The following is a 25,181-nucleotide window of genomic DNA, read 5'->3' on the forward strand; positions in this document are numbered from 1 at the left end:
AGTAAGGCATTACCTGCCTGGACCTTTGTGTAGTGTCTAGATGAGGCTGTGCTGAGTCTACCAGGAAGCGTTAAGTTAGAAGATATTTAGACTGGTTAGTCTAGGCCAGCAAAGAGAGAGCTCCAATGGATGGCAGGCTTTTATTTACTTGGTTTGTTTTGTTTAGTTTATCAGAATTACTATCCTCTTCCTGAGCCTTTTTGCAGTAGAGGACTGTGCTCTTAGACCTAAGAGAAGTGACTTTAGTGGCCTTCAGCTAAAATAGTTTCTCATATATACATAGCTGATGTGCCAGGTCAATATAATAATTTAGTTTAGGTTCAGTGTGGCAGCATCCCTCTTCCACATGGTTAAAGAGAGATCACCGAGTCCTCACCGAGTACATAGTTTTCTATCGCACCATGCTTCACTATGGATTGACATCTACATCTATTGAGCAACTCAAGAAAATGTATTTATGCCATTGGGTTTATGTATTTATAGCATTTAGAAGAAAAGGGATGAAACCATATTGGTCCAAAGAAAGGAAGAATCTTTAACCGTAGATGATACTGTACCTTTTACACAGGAAATAATGTAGTGGCACACAAGCTTTTGGGACATCAGAAAAGTCTTCTACAAATGGAGCATTTAAAGAAAATAATTAAGTAGAAAAAGTAGTGCATTATGTAGCGCATACATTTGGAAAAGTGATGTTATCACCACAGCAACCAGTAGGATGCTCCAGCTGACCGGACCATTTTATTAGCTACTATAGTGATCAGACCACTTTTCATGTTTTGCAACTACATGCTTTCTCTAAAACTCATACTTAGCGTACCACTGGCATTATCCTGAGGACCACCTGCAAAAGGTTCATGGGGACTGTGGTGGACCACAAACAAAAGTTTAGAAATACGTTTCTAAAATGCTCCTTTTCAGTGACTGTCTCTTCATCATGACAAATCATCTTGATAAATGCTTCATATGTGTTTATGGTGTATCATTTAAATAAACCAATTCAAACGTTTCATGCTGTGATTTTTTATTGTTTTCTTTTGTTTGCATTTACAAAGAGGGTGAAAACCAACTCAGGTTTCATGAAAGATGGTACAAATTATTTTGTACGTTGTAAACTGGTGTTCATAGAAAACAGGTTTTGGACAGTGAAATAAAACCACTTACATTTTAGAAATAACACCCTGAAAAAATCACATGAGGATACATTTTTTCAACATTGAAACATTTCAACATGTTTCTTTTTTTTTTTTTTTTTTTTTTTTAATCAATGAACTGTACAATATTTTTATGTGTAATATTAAAAGACATAATAAAGTACAATGAAAATATGTTTTATAATGGTAGAATAGGCCTTTCAAGTATCTGTTATCTGTATGTTGTCTTGGAAACATTGTAACATTCAAAACCGGTAATATTGGAACCAGCAATTACCTTTATGAAATATAATAATTTTCTTTAAACCAGATTTATGAGACAGTAGGTTATACTCAACAGAAATTTAAATAATAAAGGAATATTGTAGTATCAGATTTATTCTGGGTTCCAGTTTAGAACATTATTTCTGACAAATTTACAAAAAAGGCAATAATTATCATCTTATAAATGCTTACATTAATCTTAGCAAAATTGTTATGCAGATATAAGCGACACTGTTGGTCATATGACTTTCACTTTTTTCTTATAAATTGAATATCTCAGTAAGAATATATGTATTTAAAAAAAAATACAGAAGTGATTTCCATATGTACCACGACTGAGACAATTTATTTAACCAACATCAATATAACCAATATAACCTTAAGTAAGAACTAGTTAATAGTCGTTATAATACATTTTATTGGAATTAATCTAAAAGAAACCTTTTTGTTTGGTATGACAATTAGGTCTAAGTTTAGGGTGGCACCATATGAGGAGTGGAAGACCACCAGCACACACAAAGGAATGTTCCTCTGATGCATATTTCTATGATATGATGTAATAGTCTAGCATCCCATGCTGTGCAATTGCTACATGGAAAGAGCATAGATTCACATTCCTTCTACTGTCCACTGCCACGTTTTTTGGGGGGGTTGTGGGATACTGCCTTGGTTAGACCTGGTGTAGGATCCATACTAAAATTCATGGAGAGAAAGTACTATTTGAGCCACAACACCACCAATGTTCCATCTAATTTTTCTTAGTTGGCGTGCGCAGAAAATTTCTCTTGTGCAAAAATTTTCAGAGAGCAAAAATTTTGTGCGCACAATATCCGCGCGCGTAAAGTTTAAAAAAATTTTTTTTGGGAAAAACTGTTGTGCGCACAATTTTTGGACATGTGCACTCTCTAAAAAAGCCATGTGCACGCGCACAAGCGCACAGCTTAGAGGGAACACTGAACACCACTACAAATCCTCTCAAGATCTATCAATGGTGTCCCAATGTAGAATGCCTTCACCCCAGACCTTGCCTTTTCAGAGATGGACAGTAGGACAGCTTGTGGAAGAACTTTCAGTAAATATGTTCTTAGGAACTGGTGACTTACACAAGCCTTGGCGCAAACACTGGTATCCAGATAACTTTGCCTAGTCCTGTTTTTTACATATCACTCTATTACATAAATGGACCCAATTAATGTTACTAACTAAGCATTTTATCAAGACTTAAACATACCTGTGTCTGCATTTGAAAAACACTTCTCTATGTAGTAAAAAAATGTTTTTTTTTGCAATGCCTACAAAGCCTTGAACAGAAAAAAGACAATTTCCAGCAGGAATGAAAAGATTAGGCCATATACAAAGACTTTTAATTCAGCAAGCTAGCAACTATAAAAAGTTATGAAACAAAAGAACTTGTATTTTTATTACACATATAAATTGAGGCAAAAACTGCCTTCCCCTACCAAAACATTTGGTTGAATTTTTTTTTTTTAGATTGGGGATTTCTGAATGGCATCTCAAAAATGTCACTTGTCTACAAAGATGTATTTAGAAAGAAGAACAATATCTATGTGGAATGATAGAAAGACATACAGTTCGATATGGCTTTTGTCCTTGTCCAATCTAATTTACAGATGTCAATCTTCATTAACACATGTCCAAGACACATCATTTTTTTTGTCTTTTGCAAGCATCAAGTTTTTATGAATTAAAAATGATTTCCTAATTGTAAAGTTTTCTATTTCCTTTGATTTGTACCTTTTTACAGAAAGACTACATAGAAACAGAAAACTGTAGCAAAATGTATTCTGAGCTACAAATACTGAACCTTTTAAAGTGGTCCAAAATTTCTGTTGAATAAACCCAATAATAGCATAGCAATAATAAAGTTACCAGAGTTTAAAATAAAATATTACTTTATTTTGTTTTGGTATGCCAATTATTTTCTTTTAACCCCTTAAAGACAATGGGCGGTCCGTAAACCCATTGAAAACAATGAATTTTGAGCCCGTACATGTACGGCCTTTGTCATTAAGGGGTTAAAAAAAAAAAAGGAAAAAAAGAACATTGACTATTAGAAGAATGACTGTGTTATGGGATAATGGAAAATTCAATGGTCTTATTTAGTCCTTGTAAGAGTAGATGTATGTTTTCTTCCCCTGCCCTTTAAAAATAAATAAAATATGTTAGAAATAGCCTCTAATTTTATAAAGTATATATGAATAAATCAAACTTAACATAAAATTAACGTAAACATAAAAAAAAAAATTCACTATATTATAATTCTCTTTTAATAACCTCAAAGGTTGAAATATTTAATTGTCTTCAGTAATAATACAAAGCACATTTTGACATCACTGACTACTTTATTTTACAAGAGAATTATGACTTAAGCATACGAGTGAAATCACTAAATTGAAGCGTACATCTTTGCCCAAATCATAGCTATTTCCTCAACAAAATGTTTAAAAATTGCCCGGAACAGCAAATAAAAATGGATACACAAGGAAGAACAAATAATATCTTCATCTAATTTGGCAAAGAGCAAATAATTCAAACAATATTTCTATCCAAATGTTTCTGTTTGCACCTATATGCCAGAAAATGAAACAGAATGCTCCCGTTGTCCCCTAGTTGTGTGTAATATAAGTTTTCTGGCAGTTATTTATTACAGTGAACCAGGAGGCAATTCCCTTGGGCTCTGGGAATTATTAATGCATTTATGTATTAACCCCATCCTATATATTTCTATGCATAATACATGGCTTTGCTTTAAAAACAATACGTTTGTGCCATTCCACTTATATTTCACCCAGATGAGTGATTAGATCATCTGACGCATTTCACTCGCAGGATCTTTTAATAGATTGCAATGCCGCAGTGACACAAAATATCCCTGCCTCGTCAAATCTTTTGCTTAGTTAATCCAAGGTAAATCGGGAGCAAAATTTTAAAGTGATCTTTTTTTATCAATGCATCCAATGGAATGTTCCCACCGTTTGGACCATACCATTGTTCGATTTGTTGATAAGAACATTTTTAAAACGTTACATATTACATATGTTGAGAGAGGCTTAATAGCAGGTAAAAGGCAAAAAAGTATATACCCTAGCTATTTCCCCAGTAAGTAAAATAGCGGTGCTCCGACAGAGTTCAAAAGCTTTTACATCTCAACACTATGTTCCAGTCCACCTGTGTAGAATTTGTCTATTTATTTAGCACTTCAGGCATTGGTATACACTACATTTGCCATTTTGCTGATCTTTTCCATCCACTTGATGCGTGGTTTTAATAATTGTATTGAATTATTGTTATATTCTTACTACAGTAGAATGTAAATGTTTTTAATGCGCATATGGAATATTTTCCAACTTTTTGAAGAACAAAGTTAAGTCCCAGGTGCTTTCACTATATTGCTTAACTTAGTTGAATGTTTCAATTTCTTTTAGAAATCCCAACCTCATATATGTATTGCAATATTTGAATATCTTAATACATCACTACAAGTATATTAGATAGTTTTGGTTAGGGGCTATCTATTAAGGTTCCATATACAGTAACCCATCATGGAAGCTAAATAATAAGAACAAAGCAATAAAAAGCTTAATTAATATTTAATTGAAACATAACCCAGTCTGCTCTTCGCAACAGGCCATAACTACAAAGATGGCAGAGGTGTAGGTCAAAGGGGATTCAGCAGTTCCGCAGCCCATGTGACCTATTGGGGTTTGGCGTAAATATACAATACTTATGCCAAATATACAATAAAGTATTCACATCAGACTAAAAAGACTCTATGGATTGCTTACATGTATGCCAAAAAACCGACCTTTGCCTAACCCTGCCTGCAACACCTTCAGGTATTTCAACTAGGCGTAGGGTGTCCGGGTCATCTCTATTGGGTCTGTGAAGAACGTATATTATTATTGTATATTATATATTATTCCATCATATTTATACCCTGAAAGTATATTCATGTTTTGAAGTTTAGTTTGGACAGTTAGAGAATTTAGAGGTTTATGTAAAGAGGGAATTACATTTAAATAAGAGGAGCACAAATGTATATGGAAACGTTTTCCAGTCATATCCTTAAGTATGTGACGCTCCATTAGGTTTCAGAGCCTGCTAGAAGCAACTTGTGTTACATTTTTTTACATCCAATACCAACACAGGTGTCTCTGGCAGGAATTGGTCAGGTTTTTACATTTTAGTTATTTATTTCTACTTTTTTGTCAGAATTTACGCAAAAAAAGAGATTTCTGAACATTTTGACTATATTTTGTACAATATGAAATGTATTATGGTATCCTTATAGCAAATGCCCAGGTCTATGAAAACATGGATATTTTTTTCTTTTTAACTTGTTGCCTTTATGTAATGACCGCTGTAACGGTTGTGGTTGCATTTAAAATCAACGTACAATAGCATTAACCTATGTTTTTGCCAAAACAAGTGGGAACGATAATTAGTTGAAGGTAGAATAACATTTATGATTTTTATCTGTGTATTAAATGTAAACTATATTTGCTTCTATATATAATACTATCTAGAAAATATTCTTAAGAAGCAAATCAAAGAAAATGTCTACATATGTGACTAGGAATAAAAATATTTCAAACAGGAAAATCTTGAATTATCATAATCATACCTGGGAGGTCTCTGGGCATGACCTGGATTCTCGGAGTGAAGCACTGCTTCCCCCAGGTCTCTGGGTCACTTTCCTCTTTGTCCAGGTGGGAGGAGTAGTGCTTAGCCACACCCACTTCCCACCTACTCCCCTTAATTCAAGGTGCAAGTCCTGCCCCTACCAGAAGCCACTCCCCCAGCAAAGGGGCGACTCCCCGCGGAAGGTCCCAGGTATGATCATACTTTTTATCCTTAAAATAAAATGCTATGGGGGGTGTCACATCCTTTAATATATATGAAAACACAGAGTGTGGTTTTCACAATATTTGCAAAGACAGTCTGGGCACGGAATGAAACGGCACCGTTTTAATACCGACACAAACATATTCCAAATGCAAAAGTAGAACACGCAGTGAGTTGCAAACAACCTCCGTTTTTTATCAGGTTTTTTTTTCTATACAGAATAAGTCAGAACCATTGCTTTTAACAAAATGAAAAAAGTGTATTAAACAGAGAGGGTTTGTTTCTTAATAAAAACTTCAACTGCTGCCAAAGTAACATACGCAGAATCTATGGCAGCGTCGAAGTGGAATGTACGGCATCAAGTATTTGAACGCATCTGGTTTTCAAAGCAAACATCACGTTTGTGGAAGAGTATCATTGTGCGAGGCCTATAAGCGAGAGAATGATGTCCTGTGATATACTGTCTCATACTCCATATTACTTGTGAACATTCTATAACTCCTCCCAAGGCCCCTATATTGAACTATTTCATCACTCGCACGGTATATGCAATGTATCTCGACACTCAGACTGAGAAATGTGCGTGTCAAATTACTTCCCGAAAGCCAATTTAACAACAGAAATGTTATTTTTAGAATTTCATACGTAGCATCCGACTTTCTTCTGCTATACAGTACATTAAGTACATTAATCTTTTTCTGGAGCCCCGGGCCTTAAAGAAACTAAGGAAACATTTTTCTCTGCATGGCATTATGAAATCAACACAAATATATTAACAGCCACTTTTCATCATTAAAACTGAAATATATTTAGTAATATCACATGGTTGAGTAGAAAATCTTTAATTTTTTTTTTTATTTTGCAGTTTTTTTTCCATCTTTCAATTACGTGTATTTTTGTTTTTTTTTGCACAAGAGGATAAAACAAAAAGCTTTTCAATATGACACAAGCCTCTCAGTCTGAAAGATTTCAAATGCCCCCCCACACACACATATAATCATCTAATAAATGTAAAATTGGTAGAGTTCTTTGTTTTTAATGGACAGTTAGCAGTACCGGTACGCACGTTAATGCACTTTAACCAATTTGGGAACACGGAAAAGTGATCTTTTTTCGGATCTTCATGGCTCATCCCACATTTTCTTGCAGTGATTCGATTTAACAAAATGTTATTGGGGTGCTAAATATGAACCAATGATGTGGCTATATGTATATGTGTGCATATATATAATATATGTGTGTGTGTTCATCTGTGATATATATATATATATATATATATATACATACACATACACAGCAATACACACATGTGAATACAAGTATTCATAATCATACTCTCATATAACTTACAATGAAATTTTTTACCATATTGAAAGCAAAAACAAACATATTGCTTAGTAATAGATCCTTTTCCAAAACAATTAGCCAGAATCAGATTTTGAGCTTATTCTTTCTGCGGAAGTCCTTCTGAAGCCGTTCTGCCAAGCTATCCTCCGTATCCTAGAGCATTCTACAGCAGAGAACTCCCTTCACATTCAGTGTCTTTTTTCTTCATTTCACAAGGAAGTAGGATTTGTGCTTATCGTCAAATAAAAATTGCAGTGCAAAAATTGAAAACATGAATGTTACACAGCTAAACAATTTGTTTTTTTTTTATATGGCACCACAGCCTATTAGTTCACATACAGTATAATACAATCGAACAATAAGAACAGACGATAATATGAACAGAGATAAAAGAGACCAAGCTTGCATAGCAATGCAACCAAAGGAACTATGTACAAAGCAAAATGCTCTTTTCATCAGCGTTGATGGTGAATTTTTCCTTTTTTTTTGTTTTTTTTTCCTTCTTTTTGTGTGTGTGTACTCCTGGCATGAAATAGTTAAGGTGGATGGTGTATTTAAGAGAAGAAAAAGTAAAATGTCTGTGGGATATGCGTGATTTTGTGTCTTTACATTGCATTTACAGTCTTTCCAATCAAAGATAAATAACGAAAATGTTCATTGCACTGTTTTTACTTTCACCAGTCCAGACCCGGTGGCCTCTAGAGCAGCTTTTGGATGCATCTCTTCAGTACTCTGCAAATTAAAGAAAAGTCAAACGATTAACTGGGGCATCAATAGCAAAATCAAGCATTCGCAATGCAAGCGAGCTAAGAAATAGATGCTAGGCATGCATTCAAGGCACCCATAGGTCCAACTAAGATAATTATGGAGAAATGAGTGGAGCGTAGGGATAATAAGCACACCAGGCATGAGTGCAGATATAATTAGAACACTTTCCCATTTTATACCACTATTACTGTTCAAATAATGGTACTTTAGGCAAGTGCCTAGTTCTTGAGAGGACAAAATAAACCCAGACCTAAACAATGCTTTTTATTTTAATATTTACGTACATAACATATAACTTTATAACTATACATTTAAAAAATCTACATGAACTCATAAAGTAAACTATGTGCAGCATAAGCATTTTTTTTTCTAATGCCGGTATAGCAGGTTAATTAACCATTGCTTGGTAAAAAGGCACAGTAGGAACTTTGTTGAACAATACCCTATGACATAGGGTAGGTTAGTGTTGTGTATGGAAGGGGCCGCTAGATAGCATTGAGGGCAAGGCTGTTGCATGGTGTTGTGCAGAGGGGAAGGGATTCTTGATGGTGTTTTGTGTAAAGTTAAAGAGCTGCTGGACTTGCACGGAGAGAATCAAAGAACAGAAAAGGAAGAGAACAATAAATGATAGAGAGGAAATTAAAGGTGATAGAAGAAAGAGAGGAAAAGCAAGAGAAAAACCAAAAGAAGTAAAGTAATAAAGAAAGGGAGAGAAAAGAAAGAAGCAGGGACAAATAAGAAAGGAGAGAGAGGAAAGGAAGAAAAAGAGGGAAAAAGTTAAAAAAAAAAAGTAAAAAGTGGACACTATTTTAATGATGGCACATCCGCTAGTAAATCATAATTACCCGTTCATTAAACAGAAGCAAGAAAACTAAACATTTATGGTATTTAACTATAAAAAGAACTGTTTAGATTTCTTATAAATAACTTCCACATGAAGAAAATTTAATATACAATCAGGAATTTATTTTTTTTTTTATCAAAAATGGGTTCAATTATCTGTATCTGTTATTTAAAGGGCTGTGAAAACACTTTTAAGTAAGAGCTTCTCCTTATCCTAGACTGCTAGTGGCAACAGTTTTACATTTATAGAGATGATTATTTTACCCCTTTATCATTGTAGAAGGGTTTACCGTTCATAATCGAAAAGTGTTTTTTTTGAAATATGGATTTAATAATATGCTCGGTTCACAGTCATACTTTAATATGTACCTCTATGTTTCCCGGCAATGATGGATTAAGATAGTTGCCACAATTTATATTTTGTTCTCCACATAAAACATCTGAATACGATTATATGGCAAGTGATATGCAATGGTAATCGCATGGCCCAGTGTGTGTGCATTGAGCCAACTATATCTCTACTGCTGTTGGACTAAATCTCTCACTGCCCTTAGACAGCAGAAGGTCAGGCTTTTGTAGTCCATGTAAAATAGAGCATTAATTACAAATACAATATTCGTAATTCAGTTATACCTTTCCCGTAAAAATATTTCTAGATATAAACTGTTTTTAATTGATTTACAATGTGGGCTGATTCCTGTTCTTACTATCTTGTGTAATTATATTAAAATCGCATTTGAGATACCATTTCTGGAAGCCAACTGTGGAATTATATTTACTTAGATACAATCAATAGATGGACAAAAATATTCAGGGGAAAATGTATTACCACGTTGCCTCATGTTTTAATGTAAGAATATAACTCGGATGTATAGGTAGACAGAAGGGGGTTTATTCAGAACAAAAATCTTCCAAATGTAAGGGTATTTTTATTGTGGTAACATCCAGGGGTGCAAATGTTAACACAAGGTGACAAAACACTAAAGTTTCAGCCTTTTCTGCCCTGGTTAGAATTCATTTGTGCAAATCATATCCCGCCAACCCATGAGACCATCAGACAGCCCATTCCACCTATAACTCAAAAACATGGCTGAAACATTCTGAAGACAAGGGACAATACATCGATATTGATTCATATTACTAACAATTCTCTCATTGTCCACAACATTAAATACTTAGTTGCTGGCTTGTCTTTTGGCCTGTGGAAAAGCATTACTTACATAATTCACCTGTATACTGTCCTTGGCTGTTTGGCCCCAAATATCCTACATCAAGGAAATCTATGGCGTTACGCTGGTGACCTCTAGGCATATCTCCTTTCCTAGGTCCAGTTGACTCTTTCGATGAAACGGTTCCTGAGGAACTGTGCCCTCCGGGTGAAGGGAAACTTGGTTTATTGTATGGCATCAGAACTTCTTCTGCAGGACAAAAAATATGAATATGATATTTTTAACTAATCTTACTTTTAACAATATTTTTTTTATCCTACTTGTGCCTCTCTCAACATGATATCTCCACAACCTGATGGCTCCCTCTAGGTACTGCAGTAAATTTTAATTATTAGATACATTGTACCCTTAAATTTTAACAAGAGTAGATTAAACAAATATTTTAGTAGCTTGTTAATATAATGCTATGTTGTATTTTACTTATATTACACAATATCAACCAACATCTAGACGACTCTTCTTCATCAGGTTTTTATTCTGTAAGAGCAATATATTTTCACTGGCACAAAAATTTGAAAAAAAGTCAGGAAGTTAGCTGTATGCCCTAATTACCCATATCATGAGTGGAAGTACATTATTCCTATTCCAACAGTTAATTTAACACTTTTAACTAAATGCAGCACTAGAATTGTCAAATGCCCAAACCCTTCCAAGAAATAATTATTTAATGACACAAAATCTTTCCATTTGAAATTTTTGCCAGGAACACTTGAAACGCGACACAAAAGTAGCTGCTGATAGGATGTTGCTGAAACTGAAACGGCTTCTTAAGTATTTGTTGTTTTTATGTGATATAACTTCAAGGGAAATAATAAAATGACCACTCTACAGAGTACATTTAAAGTATTTCCATGAAGAATAGCATCTAAAATTGTTAAGCCATTTTCAATTTATTGTTAACCTTTTTACTGCTTTAATACTATAAGTATTTTAGGTTCAATTTTTAAGTTATGCAAAGATGCATGCATGATGAAGCACTAATACAGTTTTAGCTTCTATACCTGTCTAATTATCTTGATTTTTTGCTCCCATTGATCTTTTATGAAATTGCTGATTTTTAAAATATTACCATTAATTTAAATGTGCACAGTTGATGCGCATTACATATGCTTTTTTTAAATGTGCAATTATAGAAAAAAATAAAAACAGAATTATGGTTAAGATTAAATATACAGACATGGGAATACTTTTCAGCGTGCCATTAAACTCTAATTAGATTTAGATGAAATTATTCGATGATATGACATTAAGGATTGTTTTTTTTTATCTCAGTGAATACTGTTTCTTAAAGTCTTATGTATTTGTGTGATTTAAGCTTTTCCAATACAATGTACAATTTATCAAAATACAGTTGCATGGTCAGGTTGATATAATCATATTCATTATCCCTCTATTTTTAGCAAAAAAAAGAGGAGTATTTACTTAAATTGCATTTTGTATACAGGATACAGACCAAAGAGTGGGAGAAAATAGGACTGGCAGGGGTTGTAGTATAAAGATATCAATTTCTGTCCTTTCAACCCAGCACAAGTGCGTGCTCTTCAACACGTATTAGACCATACCGTACATGGGATATCGGTGAGCAAATGTACACAGTTCTGTGTGACCTTGTATGTGGACTAAGTCAAGACCAAGTAAGGTTGGAGGCCTTACAGCAACTAGAAAGAGTGGCCAGGCCATATGGCCAAATGGCTCCCATAGTTTGTCAATTGATGTACTTTATACTCATCTGTAGCATTAGTCAACTAATACCGAAATGGCACTTTCTAATGTTTAATAAAACTAAGTTTGATTTTGTTCATAATTAGCTAATCTAAGTTTATATCTTCCCAATAGAACATTTCCTGACCTGATCCAAACGCCTGTTTGTTTTGTCGTTCCGTGGATCCAATCCATTCTTGTGTTTGGCGCTGTCGTTCTAACGATGTTCTAGCATGGCGATCTAATGAGGCCTTTGAGTCATCCATATTTGATGTGTGCCTCTCAAGAGAACTTCCTTTCCTTTCTGTAGGACCTCCACGTTGATGTTGTGGTATTTGCTGTCTCATATTTTGGCAAGGTGGGGGATCAGGTGGTGGCGGAAGATCTGGAAATGTTAAAATATATATAGTTCATTGCAAAGGAAAAATAAAATATGTGCCTGTTGAGACTTTCAACACAGAATACATATTAACCTGCTTTGGCGCTAAACATAAATTCATTCCTTAAAGGTCAACATTGTAGATTAATTTCCATGATGCTCGTTCTTAAATCTCTGAACAAATGTAAAATATTTCAACACACATAGTTCAAGCATGTAAGTTATATGCTTCTAGCCTCTGGTGGAGACAAGATTTTGTTAATGGCGAGTTAGTTGAAACTCACATCAGCACCTGCTAAAACTTTTTGGCTGGTTAGAGGCAACGAGACCTGCAGTCCTAAAGAGTCCATCCATTCTTACAGTTAATAAATAAAATGTTATTTGAAAGCAGGCATACCGTCAGTGATTCCTTCTCTGCGGAGTCCCGGAGGCTGCTCGATTCTACCTCCCTTATGTTTCTTGGTGGGCCGTTGCCTTTGGCTCTGATTCACAATTGAACTTGTGTTACTGTCAGTAGAAAATGGACTTGCAGGCCGGGGCCTCTGTGAAAAAGAGTGCATTTTCCCTGTATTGGAAAAAAGAAGCAAATCCAATTATTTACTGAATTATTCTCATGGGAGGTGTTCCTAGTCTGGTGAAATTATTTTTAATTGCTAACATGTATGGTATTGCAATGACCACCTACTGTTCCTCAGCAAGGACCTCAGCAGGTGGAAATGTTTTGTGCCTTAAGAAACTGGTCAAAATACAAGGAAGTTTTCTTGTGGAGAAATAAAGAATCTTGAAAAGCGGCATTCTTGAAATATAATAAAATGCCACAAAATTGATAAAAAACATCATAGTGTGTGTATGTTTATGAATATAAAATTAGCGAAATAGCACATATTCAATCATTTTGCAAAGATTTTGAATGCCAAAGCCAAGAGAAGATACAGGTACGTATAGTTTATGGAATGGTAGCAATGAAAGCTTCTAGAATATGTTCTCAGGTTAATTATGATTAGCCTTTGGAAATACAGACGCACAAGCAGAGAAACTGATTGATCTTTTCAACCAGAATAAGCCGTTTTATGAAATGTGTGATTGGCCATCCACCTAATGCCATGCATGTTAATCTCAGCTGCGATCGTGAAGAGGAAAGAGAAAGCTCAGAGGAAAGAGAGCCATCCCTCATGCCACAAGCTCCAATTCTGGATCTACAAACCTGCTCTCGATAGGCTAGTTCCATTTAGCGTAAAACCCGCTTTATCAGCTGCTGCAACCAATGATTGTGCAAAGCTGCCGCTTGTAAATATGGAATCATCGGACGAGCTACCTACACTAGATTTATGACTAGAAAATTTACGGTCCTCGTCAGATGCAGAACCCCATCCATTTACCATAGAACCTAAAAATAAACGCAGGGTTCCAATGAGTTTTAAGACATGTATTTTTTTTCAGCATTGTTAAGAAGTCTTTGAAAAGAGTTTAGTCTACTGTACATAAGTTTGGACATGAAAACCATCAAGCAACAGTTACCTCTTTGTTACTGTACCGACACCGTTAGTTAGTGCTATTAGAGGTACAGCTTATTCAATTGTGATACGCAGAATAGCTTGACTCATTAAATCTTTCTTTGACGTTAGGAAACCAATGTAATATTGACATACGGATTAAAACAAAGTTATTTTAATAAATTACTTTCTTTTGTATAACCTACCAGCTGTTACAGTCAATTATCTGTGAGATTCTTAATGCCTGCAGTGAATATTCATGCCCTTCAATATCTATACTGCTAAATGAACGTTGTAGTATTTATACTGTAGTGCATATTAGTTTATTAGGAGTCAGATGAGGCTAGCCTGCCCGTAAAGAAGACTTTAGCGGTACCTAACCAATAAAGGTAGAAAGGTTCTGTGCTAAGGCAGGGTATATCGAATAACAAAAGTGATTTTTAATTAGTATTCCATAATCACTATTTATCTTAGGGCTGGATTTCCACTGACCTAGAGACAAAGGTCATGGGCAGTTATTAGATGTACCCTGGGGTCATCGGACATCTTGTGACCTGCACACACATGCAATGTTGCTCCTGATGGTAACAATCGCCGAGGTGCTTAATTCTTTTTCTCCTACCCAATCCATCCATGGACCAAATCCCCCTTTTTCACAACAGGCTTTCACAAAGTTGTTGTTAACAGTGTTCACGTAAGGATGTGTCTGTAGTGCATTCACTAAACTGTTGAGTCGTGTTGAGTGGAAAAATTTTGATTTCCCACCCTAGCTATGCATAAGGCATGGTTATATCATCTCACTCATTTCTCCCTTTACAAATATTTTAAAAAGTATATACCGCTGTGCAATAAACAACCAGTTATACCGTATATGTGATTAGACTGTCAAATTCATGCCATTTTGACTTATTTATTTGTATTTCCAGAATTGGTGTTTACTGGTTTTATTTTTACATCAGAACATTTTTCAGTGTGTTCAAGCTGTTTGAAACTAAATGCAGATAGGACATTAAGAAGTTGCTCAGTAATAAAATACTGTGATAAAGTGGCATCTAGCTGTTTCTCTCTATTATATCTTCAGCACTAAAATTAATTTACGGTCAGCCATCAATTCATTTACATGCCATTTTATGCTAAAGCCATCTTCCGCTGATGAATGTGTATCACTGGATCCATTAAGCAAAAGTCTGTGTTTTAGAACATGACCCCACTAATTGTTGTATTACCATTTTTATGAGATTCAGAAAACTAGCATTTCTCCCCTTGCAAGTCACACTCTTAATTCACAAGCTGTGTTCTCTTTATTAAACACAATCTGCTGAAATATCTGAAGAATTATCCTTCATATTCATTAAATTCATTATTTAATATTGTGGCACCTAATAAATTTCAGGTTTTGTAGGAGATGCAAAATAATTCCAAATCATGTATTCTGTGACCTTAGCCTAAACCTAGGGCATTTTTTTTATGAATTAAGGGCATTTTAAAGCTACAGAAAAACTGCAGGTGTGGATGGGCCATAGAGTACCGCAGAGAAATGCAGGGATGTGCATATTTTTCACATTGAATGTAGCAATATGACCCACGCGCTTTACATTTCTGAGACAAAGTTTAGTTCCAGTCCAGCCCTGGATACGGATTACAGCACACAAGAAGTACTATCGTTCGGAAAAAGCACAAGGCTAATAAATGTATCCCAGCTCAATCACACTCTTTAGTGTAATTAAGTAATAAAGGCCAAACAGATTTCTTTGATTTTAAATATTAAAAAGCATTCTAGGTTTACAACTAAAAATAAAAATATATTTAGAACCCTATACATGCTAGATCATAATGTTATCATAAACCATATATCTTATTATTTGGCAGGTTTAAAGACATCATTATGTATTTCCTATCCACTAGAATCAAATAGAGGTAGTGGATGCCCTGTATCACTTGATATAAGAGGTTCTGCCGATGGTGTATTTAGCACTGGTTCTGCCCTAAACTTGACCTCACTGTGGAACACCAAGATATGACATCATACCCAGGTGCTATGTTCTGAAAGGGCCACAGCGTCTTTTATTGAATACTAGGGGGGTTGTGCCCCGTATCCCAATCCTCCATAGTTTAACTTGGCCAGCTGGTAGAGAACTTAGATCCCCCTTTTTTTTGCCCGACTATGAAATAGTTGATTACAACAAAAATAATTGTATAAATCCTTTTAACTTAACGTGCATTTTTTTAGGTCAGTGTATGTTCTGGATGGCACTACAATGTAAACAGGTGTTAAACTAAAAACCTGGCAGTACTAGATGTTTACTCAAATTTTTATATCCAGATACATTAAGAATATTAAAGCAAATAACAGGAGAAATTAAATTACTTAAATGGAACACAAGGAGAAATGCAATATAATATGAGTTTTAATAGGGGTTGTGAGATTAAATTTGATAAAGCATTGTATTAGTTAAAGTCCAGGGAGGAATGTAATTTGTGAGACATCAATAATTTTAATGGTTAGGAAAGGAAAGCGCAGGTCAATGTAAAACAGAACCCCGTCATCGCTGGACGGTTCCCTGTTGGGTATGACTGTATCTTTATAGAAAGAGCTCTATGATAGGTCTTCCCCTACTTCTCCATATAGTGAGTTGGGAGGGGCGCATCCAGGCCAAGGAGGGCATAGAAAGGTTGGAGAGGTAGTGCAGTTTTTAAGATATTTTAATCCTCCGTGTTTACTTATTAAAGGGAAAGTTGCAGTTTAAGCTTATTTTTTGATGGGCCAGCACTGGCAGGTTACTCCAGCAAGATGGGCGGAGCTGGTCCTATATATTGTATAATGTCAGTTACCATGGTAGCGGGCAGTTAAATTGGGCTAGCGGACTCCACTACACTAAAGAAAGTTTCTCTGTGATCCCTTGTAACAATTGCGGAGGAGATACCCTGGAGTTCCACCAAATATGAGATATGTGGTTGGCTCCTAAGGCCCACTTTGCCAACCAACTATCACATAGGTGGTTGGCACTGAACGGGTTAATAACACATCTTAGCCTATCCAACTTAAAAACTTGAACGGCTATATTTTTAAAGAGCCATTTTGGTGGAAAATGTGTTGTTTAGATGATTTATCAGGAATACTCCATTAGTTTACATGATGTTTGTTCCACATTTTTGTAATTTTAACCTTTCACCTGTCAAAGAATGTTTATTTTTAGGGATAATAGTCATTTGCATATTTGGAAGCTATTAAGCTGAAATCATCCATCGTACTAACTCAAAATTGAAATGGGACAGCCTGTGTGAAGAAGTTTCATTTAGCACAAGGCGTACATTCATGGACCTTGCTTCATTTATGTCACATTCTTCTTTGGTGGCAGCTACAATGTGCTTCCTAACCTGCACAGCTGAGATAAGGAAACACATTCCTTACGATGTGCACAACATACGGCAGAACACACACTGGGTGGCAATTCTATTATCGTCTCATTGTAAAACATCCGTCTTAAAAGATGAATTCGGTTTTGCAAGATGATGGTGAACCTGAATTATTTGCATAAGTTCTAAAAATTTAAAAATTTTCACATTACTGCTTAATTGTGAGTTTAATTAAATGTTTAGTAAATATGTACTATAATTATAGCATTTAGACATTAAATGTAAAAAAAAATAGGCTTCACAAATGTACTTGTAAGTTATATGATTTAAATGAAGACATGTTGTGGCCAAAAATGATGCCAAAAGGATATTGTTTCCATTTTCTACATATTTTCTCTCCCGTTGGTCTTTTTATCTGCACTTGAGCCCCTTTTCTTCCTCATGCCATTTACCACATATAAAACCGCTCTTTCACCCTTACCTATTCAATCTCCTACCTAACTTTTTCACTCTTTCGCTTATTGAGCCACAGAAAGGAGGCCATCATACAACAAATGCTTCCTAACGCCACTCTTACTTTAGGCACCAATTAAAGGTTTCTGGTCCAAATAAAAGACGTAAAGGGGAAAAACTTGTAATGCTTTTCATCTCCCTCGTAGGCCCTCTCAACAGTGGCGTCGCTACAGGGGGGCAAGGGGGGGCAATTGCCCCCCCTAGGTTAATCTTTGCCCCCCCTGTTGCCCCCCTGCTAATTTTGGATCCCGTCTTTCTTTCTTTTTTTTTTATTTATTTTTAAACGCGGAGGAGAGAGAGGGTGCGGCCCGAGTAAGATCGGCAGCCAAGGCAACCGATCTTACGCGGGCCGCACCTCGAGCCCGGCTACTTACCTGTGGGAGGGTCTTCTGTACTGCAAAGAGGAAGCGGAACCTAGCAGAGTTCACGTGACATCACATGACTCTGCTCCAGTCCTGCTTCCTCTGTGCAGTACCAGAGAACGCAGAGGGAGGCCGCGCCCTCTGCTGAAGCCTGTGAGCGGCATCAAGGAGCTGCAGTGCAGGTAAGGGGGTGGGGAGGGAGTTTGAATGAGAATGTATGATTGAGGGAATGAATCTGTGAATGAAGTGTGTGATAGCATGGATGTGTAAGTGCTGGAACCTAGGCATGATGGGACTGTGATTGCTGTTATCAATCACACTCCTATCATGCCAAGTCAGCCAGTACATGCTGAAACCTAGCTAGCTGCCCCCCTTGTCTATGGATGCTGCCAGCAGTATGGGGTCTGCACATCACTTACAGCCATCCTGTACCAGCATGTACTGGCTGACTTGGCATGATAGGAGTGTGATTGCTAACAGCAATCACAGTCCCATCATCCCTAGGTTTCAGCATTTACTGGTTGGATGTGTAAGTGCTGGAACCTAGGCATGATGGGACTTTGATTGCTGTTAGCAATCAAACTCCTATCATGCCAAGTCAGCCAGTACATGCTGAAACCTAGCTAGCTGCCCCCCTTGTGTATTGATGCTGCCAGCAGTATGGGGTCTGCACATCACTTACAGCCATCCTGTACCAGCATGTACTGGCTGACTTGGCATGATATGAGTGTGATTGCTAACAGCAATCACAGTCCCATCATGCCCAGGTTTCAGCATTTACTGGTTGGATGTGTAAGTGCTGGAACCTAGGCATGATGGGACTTTGATTGCTGTTAGCAATCACACTCCTATCATGCCAAGTCAGCCAGTACATGCTAAAACCTAGCTAGCTGCCCCCCTTGTGTATTGATGCTGCCAGCAGTATGGGGTCTGCACATCACTTACAGCCACCCTGTACCAGCATGTACTGGCTGACTTGGCATGATAGGAGTGTGATTGCTGTGTGGGCAGTGTGGACGGCAGGGCCGGCTTTGGGGTGCGCAACCTGTGATCTATGCATGTAATTTAGGGGGTTTTAAATATACCTTTTAATGCCGTGTTTTTATGTGAATTCCAATTGATCTTTACCTGCAAAGCTGGGTTTTTGCGTTATTCTGTAGATCCATATCTATATATTTCCATACATTATTTATGTATACCTGCAAATACAGTGTTTGTATGTCTTATTCAGTTGATTAATACCTGCAATGCTGTTTCCATGTATTTATTTGATCTATACCTGCAATGCTACGTTTTATATACTACTGTATACCTGCAAATACAGGATTTGTATGTCTGATTCTGTTTATTTGATATATATCTTCAGTGCTGAGATCACAGGTGAATTTCATTTGATCTATCCATGCAAAGCTTGGTTTGTGTGTTAATGTGTTGATCTATACCTGCTATCGGCAACTGGGGCTAATATTAATATATATGGGCAGCAGGGGCAAAAACACTAAGGGGGGTATAAACGACAATGCAGTGTGAAAAATCCATCCTGATGCAGACGTCTGTGACGTGGATTGTGTCCTGCTGTTTGTGTGTTTTTGGTTATCAGTGTAGCAGAGCCTGTCCTCGGGTGTGTGTGTATAGGTGTTGGTGTGGCAGAGCCTGTCCTGGTGTGTGTTTAGTTGTCAGCGTGGCAGAGCCTGTCCTAGGGTGTGTGTTTGGGTGTCAATGTGTCAGAGCCTGTCTGTGTGTGTGTGTGTGTTTGGATGTGGGTGTGGAAGAGCCTGCCCTGATGTGTGTGTTCAGTTGTCAGTGTGGCAGAGCCTGTCCTGGTGTGTGTGGGTGTCTGTGTGGCAGAGCCTGTCCTGGTGTGTGTGTGTTTGGATGTGGCAAAGCCTGTCCTGATGTGTGTGGGTGTCTGTGTGGCAGAGCCTGTCCTGGTGTGTGTGTGTTTTTGGATGTGGGTGTGGCAGAGCCTGTCCTGATGTGTGTGGGTGTCTGTGTGGCAGAGCCTGTCCTGGTGTGTGTGTGTATGTTTGGTTGTCGGTGTCGCAGAGCCTGTCCTGGTATGTGTGTGTCTGAGTGTTGGTGTGACAGAGCCTGTGTTGGTGTGTGTGTCTGAGTGTTGGTGTGACAGAGCCTGTGTTGGTGTGTGTGTCTGGGTGTCAGTGTGTCAGAGCCTGTCCTGGTGTGTGTGTGTGTTTGGATGTGGGTGTGGCAGAGCCTGTCCTGATGTGTGTGTGTGTGTGTTTTTGGTTGTCGGTGTGGCAGAGCCTGTCCTGGTGTGTGTGTCTGGGTGTCGGTGTGGCAGAGCCTGTCCTGGTGTGTGTGTCTGGGTGTTGGTGTGACAGAGCCTGTCCTGGTGTGTGTGTCTGGGTGTCGGTGTGACAGAGCCTGTGTTGGTGTGTGTGTTTGGTCATCTGTTCCTGGCACTTAACTTACAGTAGGAATTATTTAATTTATATTTATCCAGAGATAAAATGCCCTCCTGAAGTTGTAGTGACTTCAGGGGACAAAACGTTCAAGGCCCTGAAATCATTTAGTGGAAAAGTTATTTATTGTGTTATAATATTTATTTCAAGGATTAGTTGCACTCAATTGTGGCTTCAGGCTTCCCATGTTGAATGATCAAGTATTATTTTAGCCCAATAACAAAAGTATAATTCCATAGCACATTATTTTTGGAAATTATGAATGCCCCCCCAGTTTGAATGTGATATCTTGTGTGCCCCCCCTATATATTGTTTCTAGAGTCACCACTGCCTCTCAATGTCCCACTTGCCTGACACCCGGTGATCCTTTTTTAAACAGATGCTTATAATTATATATATATATATCTATATATATATATAATTGCTTGGTTACAAATATTCATAATGCATATGTGTGTGTATATCTATGAAATGAGACTATTGATCTAATTATACATTCTGAAAGAAAATAGCAATGGTAGGAAAAATCTACAAGCTGTGCTTTGCATGAAAAATTGATTTATGTATTACTTATTGACCATTTCCCATGGTCCTTCTTATGAAATGCCATTAGTTCTAAATTCTAACAGCAGGAGATTTGCTATGGATGTTTAAAATGAATCAATGGTAAGTGCTGGAACAAATGGTAATAATTATCGGAAAGTAGCGTCAAGATATTTGTGTCTCTGCACAAAGCTTTTCAAAGGTTAAATGTGGCAGCCAGAATTACTTCAGTGTCATCATTTCTAAGTCATTAACATGAATAAAGATGTAATGCTGATAATTGCAATGGAATTCCACAATTAGAGCTATTGAGAGGTAGGTGTTTGTGTTATTCAGGGGCATTCACCCCAGCAGTCATTTTGTGAACCGAAATATGTAAATAATGTTGCTCGAGATGGGAAATCGTATTGTTTATCTTCCCACGGGACATATAGTCCAGTGCTGGAGATGGCGGATTTCCCCCCATATGTGGTAGGAGGCTCATTACAAAAACTAACCCCTCCACCCCCTTGATTCTGTGTACAGGTATGGAGAGTCCTGTGTTCCCAGAAACCACATGCGTGAAGTCTCTGGGATTAGCCAGGAGTCCCCGGGTAACGCACTGTCCCCAGGTCTCTGGGTCAGTTCCTGCATTTTGTCGCGCCCACTCCCTGTCCACCTCTCTTCCGTTCCCCACACACTAAGGATTATTTGGGGCTATTCCTGTCCTTTCACTAAGCTACTCATTTTAGTCAGTACATTACGATGGACTCATGTATTGGGCTATCATGCCATAAAATGTTTACCGTGATCCTTAAGCAACTTGCTTAGTGAAAGGGAAACTATAAAGATGTGAACGCTTTTGTTCACTACTTGTTAGTGTTATATCTCTACAGAGATCTGTGTCAGCTAATGCTCTAGATTGCTATGTGATTTGGTTGGATTGGGTTCATGCAGCCCTACAGCGTCAGGACCAATTTTAATCCCCTGTCTGTCGATGTAAGGTGGTTATTGCATTTATATTTTCACTGACTTTCCCGAGTATTCACAAATTTAAAATTATTAGCATAAATAACGGTATGGCAATCTATTTGTTCTTTATTTTTAAATAATTTAATTAGTAATAATATATTTTAAAAATAATATCAAATAAATCAATATTAATGACACTTATTTTAATAAAAAGAACAATTTTGGTTGATAAATAAGAAAACTATTTCAAAATCTGTTTGAAATAAGAATGTAACATTTCTCAGCCTTAATTCCCAATAGGGTGATCTGTTTGTTAAAACTTTCTCTTTCAAGTCTTTGCAATTCTTTTAATCTAAATTTTTGTGTGTTCTTGCCTTTCTTTGAAGAAAATCAAATGTTATTTTCAAAAAGGTCATTAAATAGTTGATTGAAATAAATAAATAATGCCGTCTCAGAACTGGAACTCCTGTCAAGATCAAAACGCGCTGATAAACTAGTTCCTTTTAATTGTGACCATATAATAAGTATATGATATCAATAATATAACAATATCTTAATTATATAATAGAAACAATTGTATGATTACCTGTCACTGAGCTGTCCAAGTTGTCCATACTTGAGCCTGGAGTGTGTTCTAAGCCTCGATGGGGCCTTTTAATTTCTTCTTCAATATCATCTTCTTCGTTATCATTGACTTCTTTTTCTAAGTCTGAAATGAATGCTCCAGAAACGTATCCCATTGGTGGAACTGGAGCTAAAGGAGGCTGGTTATTGGCCTGCAAATGCCTAAAAAGAGAGAAATAAAACTATGCTTTAATTTAATTAACCATTTTCATATAACCCTTGGCTATGTCAAAATGAATTTACTGTCAAGAAACTTATTGGGTTCATATGAATTGGTTGGATTGACGTGTTATTATTTATTTATAAGCAAATATTTTAGTTTCATATACAATGCAATTTTTTGCCCATGATTAAATTATGAATTGTAATGATTTTTCTGGTGTTTTGTATGATGGTGGAGGCTTACTATTTAAATATTTTTAATATTTTATAAACTAGGATGTGTAAAATGGAAACACAGATACTGGATAATAATAATAATTGTACTGGCAATGTCATAAAGAGATAATTCCTATAATGCTTGACAGATGCATGGTGATACAGCACATGTAGTTTTTAAATATTTTTTTATTTTTAAAAAAAAGGGGTCATGGTGAATTTTATTCCTAAAATTTTTTCTATTTTAATGTTTTATTGACGCATGGAAGATAAGAATCTAAAAATATGCCATTCCTTTACCAAGTGATTGAATCACACTAAAAAATAAAAACACATTTAGCATCTGTCTAGTATAATTCTTATATTTCATTAGTCATTTATAATAAATTGCTTCCTTAGTAGGAAACCGGTATCTGGTATTTTTGGCTCATTTATTTTTAAAGCTTATGTTTTCGCACAAAAAGACAACATTAATTTTAGAATAAAGATTACAATACTTATTTTACACTGTTTGATAGTATGAAGTAGACAGGCAATCAGGAAACCATTCTAATGTTAACATTAATTTATTACGTAGCGTACAGTACTTTGTAACCTCATCAGGGTGCAAGACAGGACCCTGATCAACTCAAGAGTGACTACTGACAATTCAAAGTTAAATTGAGTTATAATTTACATATTTTCCTTTTGATTAGAAACGTTGCAATCAAATTTCAGCAGTCTTTAAACCCACATGACCATGTCATGCTTTGCTGTAACACGTACCAAGACTGTTTTGCAATATCGAACTGGTAGGCTCTTGTTAACTCATCAAAGTGAGCCTGAAGCATGGGCTGCATTTCTTCCCGTGGTGATGGTGTTAGCGTTGCTGTGGACTGTTGCCCAAATGAGATTGCAGGAGAAGAAGCCACCCCACGGACCGGTGGTGTCGGAACCCTGTCGTCATCTTCTTCTAACTCATCATCGGAACCTTGGTGTAAGTATGTCTGGACGGGTAATGGTGGGCACCATCCATCACTGTCATACCTTTTAAAAATACATTTAATATTTAATTACATCTCTAACAATACAAATATTTACCTTTATTTGTCCGGAGAAAATAAAAAAAATATATGCCACCATTATCCTATTACATAACTTTTTTTATCATTATATTAAAACATTTTATGAATAATTTAAAGAGCATTAAAGAATATTCCTCTACGGGTCGACACCTTCCTCAAATATTAGTTATAATATAAATTACTGTTCATTGCAAAATTGACCTAATTATATCAACAAGCATCTGAAAAAATGCAAATCACATTTTTAAAGTCTCATTTATTCATCAGTGAATCGGCTACTCTTTGAAATTATAGTTCTCATCGCGGCTTCCACAGTTTAGCAGAAGTCAGCATCGACATTAAATATTAAAGAAGTACAACTAAAACACGGTGGGAATAAATGACTTCAAACTGTGTTCACAGAACCCCCCCCTGGTAGTTTAACTGTAACCTTCCGACCCATTTTTCACATGTTCTTAATAAAGAGATGCAGCTCCTTCCACAATACGGTCTTATAATTATTCTTATTCACTTTTATAATTATACCCACTTTAATACACGCAGCTTCCATTAATTTAACCATCTGAATGTTTTGCTAGCGGATTCTTTTGGTTTATGTAGAGAAAGCGATTTTGGTTTGAAAAGTGGTTTTACCGCCATAGCGATCAAAGGACTGGTCCAATCAGCAGCCACGTTTTATTGCCATAGCGACAAGATCACTTTTCATGAGCTCACTCGCTTTTGGGGCTTTATAGCCAACCAAAGAGGGTACAAAGTGATTGGAAGAAAATAAGTGTGTAAGAAAAGCTATGACAGTGATACTGAAAGGACCCACAGGAAGTTTATAGCATCATATATGATGTCATCAAGAAGTACGGTGTCTGAAAGGATCTATTGTCATCATGCCACCATTAACCACTTGCTTTCATTATATAATGATACC

At 36.5% G+C, this 25,181-nt stretch overlaps 1 protein-coding gene across 1 annotated transcript in view; it reads right to left on the bottom strand.

Annotated features, from left to right (window-relative positions):
• Window positions 1–10,454: 10,454 nt before the first annotated feature.
• Window positions 10,455–25,181, bottom strand: part of LOC149285316 (roundabout homolog 2-like) — a 440,725-nt gene continuing 425,998 nt past the window's right edge. Inside the window, exons 25-29 of the mRNA XM_089495533.1 lie at window positions 23,961–24,221; window positions 22,780–22,979; window positions 12,949–13,116; window positions 12,321–12,557; window positions 10,455–10,660 (exon numbers count right to left, since the gene is read on the bottom strand). Coding sequence (XP_089351659.1) covers window positions 10,455–10,660; window positions 12,321–12,557; window positions 12,949–13,116; window positions 22,780–22,979; window positions 23,961–24,221 — 1,072 coding nt within the window. The remainder of the gene's footprint in view (window positions 10,661–12,320; window positions 12,558–12,948; window positions 13,117–22,779; window positions 22,980–23,960; window positions 24,222–25,181) is intronic.

This window comes from Sceloporus occidentalis, unplaced genomic scaffold (assembly GCF_023333645.1).
Source record: "Sceloporus occidentalis isolate IW3139 unplaced genomic scaffold, rSceOcc1.0.p SCAF_81, whole genome shotgun sequence".
NCBI lineage: Eukaryota > Metazoa > Chordata > Lepidosauria > Squamata > Phrynosomatidae > Sceloporus > Sceloporus occidentalis.